Below are 10,117 nucleotides of genomic sequence, written 5' to 3'. Positions count from 1 at the left end.
CTGATGGGCAGTGTTATGTTCCCTTCTCTGACCTGCTTGCTGGGAATACTATAATAGTTCATTCAGAGCTACAACAGTAGCTGTGTTATAGCACCAGTCATAACAGTGCCTGGATAAACAAGGATTGCAGACTTGTAGTGAATTATTGTTTAAAGTGCTTTCCTTAGAAATTTTAGTACTTAAATCTCTTAGTGAAGATAGGGTAGTGTTCATTGTATCCCATGAAACCAAGACAGACAGCAGTACTCACATGACAAAAATAGGGTTTTATCAGTATTGCATGCAAGAGTCTTTAACTTGCCTAGATGAAGTCTTCTTCTCTGCACAAATAATTTAAGTAAAAGTCTGTCTGCTATGGAGAGACAAACTAAATGTTAAGGTCCCCAGTATTTGCTTGAACAGATTAACTTATGATTTTCATAGCACTTGCTAGCAGGCTCCCCTTGGTTTTCTATACTGATGCAACCAGCTAACACCAGCAATACTGTCTCTTGGCTTGTGCAGTTCACCTCACATTACTACATTTAAAAGCAGATAAATTAGATCCTGAGTTTAATTTGTCTTAAAATTGCATCCTATCCCTGATGTTAATAGGAGTCAGCCATAGCAATCTTCTTCCCCTCTGCTTTCAATTAAGTAACTTTCTGTATAAGCAATTTAAAAAAAATATCTCTTGTCCTTGGCTCTCTGCTACTAGATGAGTCTATTAAACTGACAGTATAGAGGCTCTGCTAGAGACTAAGAGACAACCTGCAGAGAACAATGTAACACAACCCCTATTTGCATCTAAAAATGCTACTTGTTAACCACAAGTAGGTCTAATAGTAGTACTTTCAGATACTCATCAGTAGACACAAGCAGCAGTGAGGGACAGGATGTCATCTCCACTGCTTGCTTCAGTCTCATGCAGGACAGGGCTCTTACAAACCTTCCTGTTATGAACGGTTCATTTTGTTCCTTTCACAAAACCAGTTTAGAAACTCAAATACGTTTCAGTACTAGTCCACACTTTGCTGCAAGTTTTGACCCGTAAGCAGCAAGTAAAGAAGCACCATAGTGCTTAGACCCAATAAAACTTAAGACAGATGCACACCCTATCTATATTTCTGTATCTGAAAGCCAATAATAGAGGTAGCAAATGGAAGTCTAATGTGCTCAATTGCATATATTGTATAAAGTATTCACCTTTGTGAATTGTTAGAACTTTTTACGATACTCCCACCTGTAAAGTTAAATGCTGGGGAGATTAGAAAGCTTCTGCTTTAATCATGGGAGAGTCTATAGACACGTAGCATCATATGATTAGAATTCCTAGCAGTCACGTTAAGTCAACACTTACTTGACCATTCCTACACAAAGACAGACTACTTCTCAAATTGATCCATAACCCAAGGCGCTCTACCTTTAATAAGAATCAGGAGTGAACTGTATTACTATTAACAGGGCCCCTTCCAACTGTTAAGCAGTTACACATTGGTATATAGAGGCCATACAAAATCTAAGATATTGTACCTTAACCAGTCCAGGAGCTGGAACTATGCCCATTCCCAAGTTAACATGCCGATGTCTAGGTAAATTCTTGGGCCTTCAAGATAACAGAAAGGCATCCAAAGCAAGGATTTTTCCAAATGCTGATTTGTAAATACCTTCAAAAACTCAAACCCTAAAATTAGCTAAGCCGTCTACTTGGTTTAAGGAGTAATCTACAATTCTTCAGTTCAAAAATATCTCATTTACATGTCCTGCAGCACATTGATTGCCATGCTCAAGTGAAATTTCAAACTGGCATTACACTGAAACAACTCAAACTTCAGAGTAATTCCCTATCATATCAAGAACAGCAATTCAGTAGTTTAGGTTACCCACTTTTTTTTTTTTAGACAAGTGGTACCCTACCAGCACATTCCAAAGAAATCAGAGTCCTTTTGTAGAGCATCCACAGTCTGAAAATAAGTTCAGTCCTTCAATGGTTTTAAGCTTTATTTATAAGAAGTTCACTGCATTGACAGAAATATTTGCATTTTATTCAAACTCATCACTAACAGGTTAATATTTACACTTTGACAAGTCTTAAACAAGTTAAAACACAGACAGAGTTTTAGAGCAGAAGGACAGACATAAAAATTACAGACAGACTGAAAAGTGAAAGCAATCAATCACTTCACTCTGGCTGATTTAGTCCAAAAGTCTACTTTTGTTAATCAGATTAGCAGGAAGAGTGGATTTGTCCAAGTCATCAAAATATGGATGGTTCAAGGCCATTTTGCCAGAAATTCTTTTTGCAGGATCATAAATTAACATTTTCTGGAAGAAAAAGGAAACACATTACTCCCTTATGAAATGGGAATTAAAATCACATTAAATAGGTAGATATTTAGCCACAGTAATAATCAAGCAACCAAAGATAAGTTCTCCCCTGTGTTCCATGATTTCTCGTAGAGAGGTCATTTCCACTTACGAGTCAGTAGTAGGTCAGGAGTAATGCATAACATCTCAAAGTTAAGAAACACTTATTCCCCCACTCAATAACCAAGCCCATGCATGTATCAGGGTATCATACGCACTCAACTAAATTCAGAACAAGGCATCCAGTGGAAAGGATTATTAGTTTCAGCTTCTCAACTAAAGGAAATTAATAAGCTTTAGGCTGTTAAAAGCCCAAAACAAGGACAAGTGGTCCTATGCTGGTTTTGTTAAACTGACATTGAATAAACTGATGTCAAATTGCTTCTATTCTGCTTGATGCAGTGGGTTACAGTTAAAATATGAGTGGTCACTCAGCTACAGAATACAAAGAGGAAAGTAGTATACAAGCAGGTAGAACGGCAGAAACCCAGAGTTAAAAAACTCAAGTGTCTTTGCAGTAAGTTATTTCAACTGAAGACGTCAATAAAAGTTGATGAGAGCAAATACAGAGGATGCCATAGTCACTAAAATAGCTTCCAGAACTTTCTAGATTTGTTTTCCTAGCAGTTTGAAAAGAAAGCATCTACAGTTTATATCATACAGCCAGGGGCCTAAAAGACGAATGAAGCATTTAGCAGTCTTCTACTAGCCCTCAAACTAGTAGTCTCCAGAGTCTTTTTGCTTTTATTTCTCCATACTAAATGAAAGTACACTTCAAATTCAAGTAATCAGGATTCTGACAGCTGCTTGTCACCCATCCCCACAAATTTATCTTCCCGAAGAAAAAAGCTTAACCAGCATTACTCTGCCCAGTACTTAGTCTTGATGTTTAACTATCTTTAGACTTCATGCTACAGGGAGTTTTCCAAGTTGGTTTAAACCACCGAATTTGCACTTATATTCTCTGAACTGCAGCCAAATGCAGTGCTATCTCTGGATTTAACCTTCTATGTCCAATTTTACCTTAAGTGACAGGTTCCCATTAGCTATACCCCAGAACTACAGTATCCTATAGTTAATACCAATACCAAAGGTTCTCTTAAAATTGACTCAAAGGGCAAATTTCTTTGAAAATGGGATGCTGTGACATGGAGAATACAGCACTTCAACTGACAGATTAAGTGACTCTTTCTTCTCTGACCACTCTGGAACATACGTTTTTTTCCTGAAATTTAGTGTCTGACAGACCAAACCTTTTGATGACAGCCATTAAGTGCTTTGAAATGCTGGCCCCAGAAGTCATTTAGGTTATGAAGGTCTTAAGTATACAACTTCACTCAAGTAATTTGTCTTAACACAAAAATATGTAACCTCTTTTCAAAGATAGCTATTTTATACACCACTTTCATCTGCAGTAGGCTATAAAAGGAGAAATTAACATTTTCATTGACACATGTGAGCTTGTGCTCCAGAAAGAAATATTCAGTTTTGTTGCCTTTAAAGTTATATTACTGTTTCAGGCTTAAAACTGCCGTGGGAAACAAATGTATTCCAGATGCCTAAGAATTCAGCCATACCATTGTCACCAGGCATTAATAGAAAGCTAAAATTTCAACATTTATTAACTTAAGGCAAAACTACACAAGATTTTACAGAACTTAATGCTTTGAGATTAGTTTATTTGCCTGTTCAATTGATTCTAGTTTGTAAACACAATCAATAACAACTTACTTCAAACTCATCTAATAATGATGCTGTCAGTGGACACAGAGGAATTATTCCCAGCTTAAGTCAGTCATCTCTGTAGAGATGCTGCTGCAAGGTTCAGAGAACTATCCAAAACAACTATGTATTTAACACACGTGGTTCAGGTTGGCAGTCTGAATGCTGGCTCTGCTGTCACCAAGAAAAATTGAGAAGTTGTGGTCATTCAAGCTTCTTGGGTGACACCACTTCAGAGTACTTTGCCATAGCCATACCAATATAGGTAATAACTACTTTCTTTGTGACTGCCTAATGTACAAGATTCCCCTTGTACCAAGATGGTTCCAAGGTTTCAGCCTATCTTAAGACACAGAGCACCCACCCCACACCCCCACATGCAAATCTGCACTGTATAAATGCAGCTTTAGGATAAGACACCAAGGTACATTCTTATAGTTAGGTGCATCTAAGATCACACTTAAGATGTGATACAAATCAGTCTGCAGCGGCAGCATGTGGCAGCTGGAAAAGCACTAAGTGGAAAAGCCTGATACAGAGCTTATCAAACAGAAGTGTAGTGTGGTAGTTCAAGTGTACAGCCACAGAATTAAACTCACACTAGACACAAAATATACCAACTAAAAGTTAACCCAACACAGCAAAAAATATAACTTTAACTCAAAATTTAAAGGCAATTGAGACAGACACAACAGCCTAACAAACTAAACCCCCGGTTTCACAGCTAATTAATAAATTCAGCCATTTATATCATTGTTCATTCAGTTAAGACCACCACAAAAGCTTGACCAAGATGAGCCCACCAAGATTAATCCATGTGCTACCACAAAAAAAAACATTTCCAACTGGATCAGGAGTTCTACAGCCACACCACAATTAGTGCTGGCACAAGGAAAGTGGCAGCTACAGTTTGTGGGCAGGAGCCTTCACTGAGACCTGTTTGTAAAAGCTTATTCTCACTTTCAAGTTGTACCTGGCTTATTAGTATGAAAAACCTGAGGCACGATTGCTTAATGAGAAGAAAAGTAGTCTAGTCATCTATTATTTATAAAAGAAGTGAGTGTATGTCACACAAGGTGTCAGTTCTACAAGAACAACAGCCCCATACCACACCACAGCTGATAGTTTGACAATCTCCATATCTTAATTCTGGCCAAGACCAATTAGTATAGCTTCATGTATTCTAAAGTATTTGAAACAACCTGTTTGGTTTCTTAATCAGCAGTTTAAGAAAGTACTTACAGACAGCAGGTCAAGTCCATCTTGATCCAAGTTTTTTACGTGTGTTCCCAGGCTGCCAGGTTTCCATTTTGGGAACGTGTTTTTGTAGTCTTGCAGGGTTTCCACTTCAGGCCATACCTCATTGTTGGGGGTACCTAAAGCTCTATGCAAGTATAAGCAAAATACTGAGCAGTTTAGTCTGAAATCTGAATGCACTGCTATGATTTTAGAAAGTGCACAGCACTGCTGTGCAATGCTGCACAAGTAGCAAGGAAACGTTCAGCCTGATATACCTGAAGATTCTGAAGAGCTGGTCGATCTCCGAGTCCCCATGGAAAAGCGGCTTTTTAGTTGCCAGCTCCGCAAATATGGTACCTATGCTCCATATGTCTACAGGAGTAGAGTAGCGAATACATCCCAGCAACACCTCTGGAGACCTGTACCACAGTGTCACTACCTGTTGAACAAAGAAATTTAAGTTTATAGAATCAGGTCCTCTAATTGACTGCAAGCACAATGGCTCATTCATTATTAAGCAGTATTCACAGGTTGGGTTTTTTTGGTAAAATAATAGCTGGTGCTAAAAGTTCAATGAAAATGCTACTTTCAAACTTCATTTACAGATAAGTGTAACAAACTCCACTGCAGCAGTTTCTACTACAACCAAAACAGTTGCCTACACCACTTCCCAAAAAGCAGGAACCCTTTAGCACCTAGCCACCAAAACCCTCAGAAAACTTGAGCACATTGTGAAGCAAAAAGGCCCGTAGGAGACAGTGAGCAACAAGTTCTGGCCCATCTGACTCATTGTCAAGGTAATAGTGGGATTCATAAGATGCTTTGGAAGCGTAGAGTAAAACCACAGTCAGGGAGATGGAAAACCACTGAATAAAACAAAACTGAAATAACTTTGATTCTGTTAGTTTGATTTTAAGAATTTTGCAATCCTTTAGCTGTTTCATGTCCAGTTATTACCAGGAAGCTAGTAAGCACTGTCCAAAACTCCAAAAGGATGTTCCAACTCACTTCATGAGTGTATGCCCGCACCGGAATTCCAAAGGCTCGAGCCAATCCAAAGTCTGCCAGTTTAATCACTCCCTTGTTATCGATTAAGAGATTCTGAGGTTTTAAGTCTCTGTGCAGAACTCTTCTTGAATGGCAGAAGACAATACCTTGCAAGATTTGATACAAGTAACTCTGTAGAAAGGATGAAGGATGATGAAGTGGTGGGGGAAAAAAAAGTAACCTTTAGTACAAGTTAGTATTCTGCAACACAGTTTTCCCCTTAAATTAGCTCATCCCATAGTAGTAGGAAATTGGGAACCAAAGCATTGCAGATATTAAGTTAATATCAAAGCCACACAAATTAATTTTTTACTTAAGCTTACTTTAAGGCAGTTTAATTTCAGTAATTAAAATAATTTCAAGTGGCATTTGAGAGCAAACCTCATTCATCTTATTACCCACAGATGCTTCTTTAAACCTTTTTCTCCTTAAAGAGTTAATTATACTGAAAATAAGATCTGCTTATAGCTTTGTAGGTCATCTTTAGATTAATTTCCCTTATATTAAGAATTGTCCTCATTACCTTCACACGTGAACTATCCAAATATTGACCAGATGGAATAGTATCCAAGTATCTCTTGAGATCCATGGAAAGGAATTCAAAGATGAGATACAGTCTTGAATCCTGCATAAGAACATCCTGAAGACTAAAAAACAAGCATACAATCAACTCCATTGCAAAATGCAGTGAGTCAGTTACATTTCCTCTCTCAACAGTGATACAAGCTGACATTTTGAGGTTCCTTTTATGAAAGCCTTAAAAAGCTTTCAGTCTTCAAAGATTAACAGACTTGGAGTTACACCATCATCTGGAAAATCAAGTATATCTGAGAGAGTGTCAGACCAAGATAAACACCCTATATGCTGCCTCTTAAACTTGTGTTCCACTCATGCCTAGGATTGGACACAGGAATTGTTGCCTTTAAAAAAAAGACTGTGGGTATTGGTACTTAGCTTCCATTTGAAGCTGGTTTATTACAGCAGAGCCTGGATTACTAGGAGGGTTTAAGGAAATATTATAATAGAAGCCTAGTAGGCACAGCAGTATTCGCACAGGTTTTTAAGTATCTCCTTCATCTTTAATAGAGTATAAGGGTTCCTAAGCCCAAGCATATGTACATGGAGACACTACATAGCTGGAACTTGGCCAGTTTTAAGTTATATTAGAGATAAAGTATTTTGCTGCATCAAAGAGCAAGTAAATACTTTGTGGGGAAGACAATAGCTGCAATCAATTCTATATGTTAAGTACTTGCTGATGGAAGCTTCACTCACAACTCAGATGAGCCAACTATGACAGTATCGTAACACAACACCTAAACCTCTGTGACAAAACAGCAAGGAAGTGATTTGATGACAGAGGCTCACATCAGAACTCTAAGGTCAAATGGTCTATTCCAAGATGGCAAATAAAGTTCTGAGACAGACTAAAGTAACAGATTCAACCTGTTTTTGTGATATACACTCTGTTCTGATAACTGCTCTGAATATAATTTACATAAATTATAAAGTCAACAAAAATATGTTAGATTCCTAGAAAGGGAAGAAGCAGCATGAGGAAGTCTGAACTAGAAAACTGTCAGAAACAAGAGATTTAGAACTATAGCTACTTGCTGCAAAGCAGAGACTGTATTAACCAGAGTAGCTCTCACTTCACTAGAATGGTGAAAAAATAATTACTTATCTGAAGGGACCTAGTACCCTTCAAAGAGTTTAGCTAAATACCAGCATATGCATACCATACTATATTGGGATGATGCAGCTCTTTCAATAAAGAAATTTCTCGGATAGCAGTACTTGGAACACCTTCCTCCTCACTTTCTAGGCGTATTTTCTTCATTGCAACCAGTTGGCCTGTGATTTTGTGCCGACCTTTATACACAATGCCATAGGTACCTGAACAAAAAGACGGTGAAATGCATATAGGAAATACCAGCTTCAGGTACAGATAATTCATTGCAAATAACAATTGCTAACATAGGCAAGAGCCTTTGCAATCAAGTAATTTTTGTTCAAGTATTAGGCTTAATTACAAACTACTACTTAGTTTTGGCAGTTTAACCATGCAATAGTTTTGTTTGTTTAAAGTATGCTGCCCATAAACAGCATCATTTGTTAGGACAGGGTACATAGCAGCCCAAGTGTGAAACTTGAATATTTGAAAGATGCAGTTGTAAATTAAAACCAGATATTGAGTTTCAGGTTGATTAACTTCTAGGCAAGATCACTATACCTCTTCATCCCCAACAGGTTATAGTTTTGTCATTGATACTTCATATTAGAAGGTTAAAGGTTTAGCTGCAAAAAAAAAAAAAGTAGTGCTCCCTCTGCAGAGATCTATCCATCCATTTGTCAGATCTGTAGAAATGCCACTAGCACAACCCTTAGTGCAGGAGAGAGGGTAGTGCTGTGGGTCTCAGCAGAAGCTAAAAATGGAACCAGTAGTAAATCTCAAATCAATAATCTATTTGAATAATCAGTGTTCACAGAAGTAGAACCCTCGACAAAACAAGACAGTGGAAGTATTCTCTTTTCACCCTTCTTGAAGCATTAATCCCTCAGATTATGCTCAAACTAGTTTCTTTCAGCAAGAAAGGTTCACACGCAAGGCTTCAGTTACAAAGCCTTGTAAGATGCAAGCCCATACATTTTGCTATCGCCATAAACAGCACCTTCTCAGAGTAGCATATTGCAAACTCTCAAGTCTACAAAAGGCTAAAGCATTATGAAACATATTGACTTCTACCCTTAACATAGGCTGGATTTCCAGTGAGAGAGTGGTTGTGACTAACAGCTGCATTGAAGCAATCTTCATAGCACCTTATAGTAAATTGTTAATATTCACTTCTCCAAAGGTTTACAATCTGCTCTTTTCCCTTGACAAGTAGTGACTGGTTACAATCCAAGCAGAGCAATCCACAAACCACTACTCCATCCCAGCAGCTCCAAGCAAGGTAAGTATACCACACAGTACAACTTCAGGAACAACTGGTACAGAAGTTCATGTACAAAGGAGCAGAGGAACTTCGTAAATTGAAAAGCTGATTTCAGGCTTCAGAACATGATTTTCCCTTCTTGGTGGAACACCACACCATTACCCATTAATACAAAGACAGAGGTTTCTCAGCACTGATCACTTGTTTCAAATAGACGACGTCATCTTCAAAAGGGCAATCAGAAAGCTTTAACCGCAGGCTTACTTTGGCAGTCAGTTGAATCTCAGTAGTTCCTCTAATAGCCAGAGTGCACAGAGCTTCTTATGACACTTGATAATTCAAACTGTGCAACATTACGAAGCTCATGATACTCCATACTTACCTTCCCCAACCTTCTCTATTTTTGTGTAATTATCCATTGCTATGGTTGTCCCTGAAAAGAGCAGGGGAAAAAAAACCATAAGAGTGAACAGTTGCTGTCCTGAACACAGCCAAGTCACTGAAACTATGCCAGAACTTTGGAAGCTAGTTTTGTCTTACAGGATTCAGATGTAATGCAGAACACTTAACCCTCCTCTTTAACAAAAACACAGGTTTTTATTCAGGGTTCCAACTAGAAAAAAACTACATCACAAAGTATGATTAAGCACCAACTCAAAGGAGAAAGATGCTTTTGTGAAGAAAGCTCCTCCAAGCAACTAAAATACATACCCTACTTATTAGTTTTACATAGTTACTCGTTAGCAGGAACCCTACTGTCTAAAATCACAGGGTTTGATGTTAGCAACAGAAGGGAACACCAACCCTGTATCATTTGTAAAGTCTTT

At 38.1% G+C, this 10,117-nt stretch overlaps 1 protein-coding gene across 1 annotated transcript; it reads right to left on the bottom strand.

The window, feature by feature from the left end:
- Positions 1-2,175: 2,175 nt before the first annotated feature.
- CDK1 (cyclin-dependent kinase 1) lies at positions 2,176-9,719 on the bottom strand. The gene is made up of 7 exons (XM_010073975.1): positions 9,673-9,719; positions 8,094-8,250; positions 6,878-7,001; positions 6,316-6,486; positions 5,583-5,746; positions 5,311-5,452; positions 2,176-2,304 (listed from the first exon to the last, which is right to left on the bottom strand). Exons 1-7 carry the CDS (start codon positions 9,707-9,709, stop codon positions 2,176-2,178), a joined length of 924 nt encoding a protein of 307 aa, XP_010072277.1. The 5' UTR covers positions 9,710-9,719.
- Between the last annotated feature and the right edge of the window lie 398 nt (positions 9,720-10,117).

This window comes from Pterocles gutturalis, unplaced genomic scaffold, assembly GCF_000699245.1.
Source record: "Pterocles gutturalis isolate BGI_N339 unplaced genomic scaffold, ASM69924v1 scaffold1622, whole genome shotgun sequence".
Classification (NCBI taxonomy): Eukaryota; Metazoa; Chordata; class Aves; order Pterocliformes; family Pteroclidae; genus Pterocles; species Pterocles gutturalis.
The sequence above is the reverse complement of the archived record's forward strand: the minus strand, read 5'-3'. Positions and strand labels throughout refer to the sequence as shown.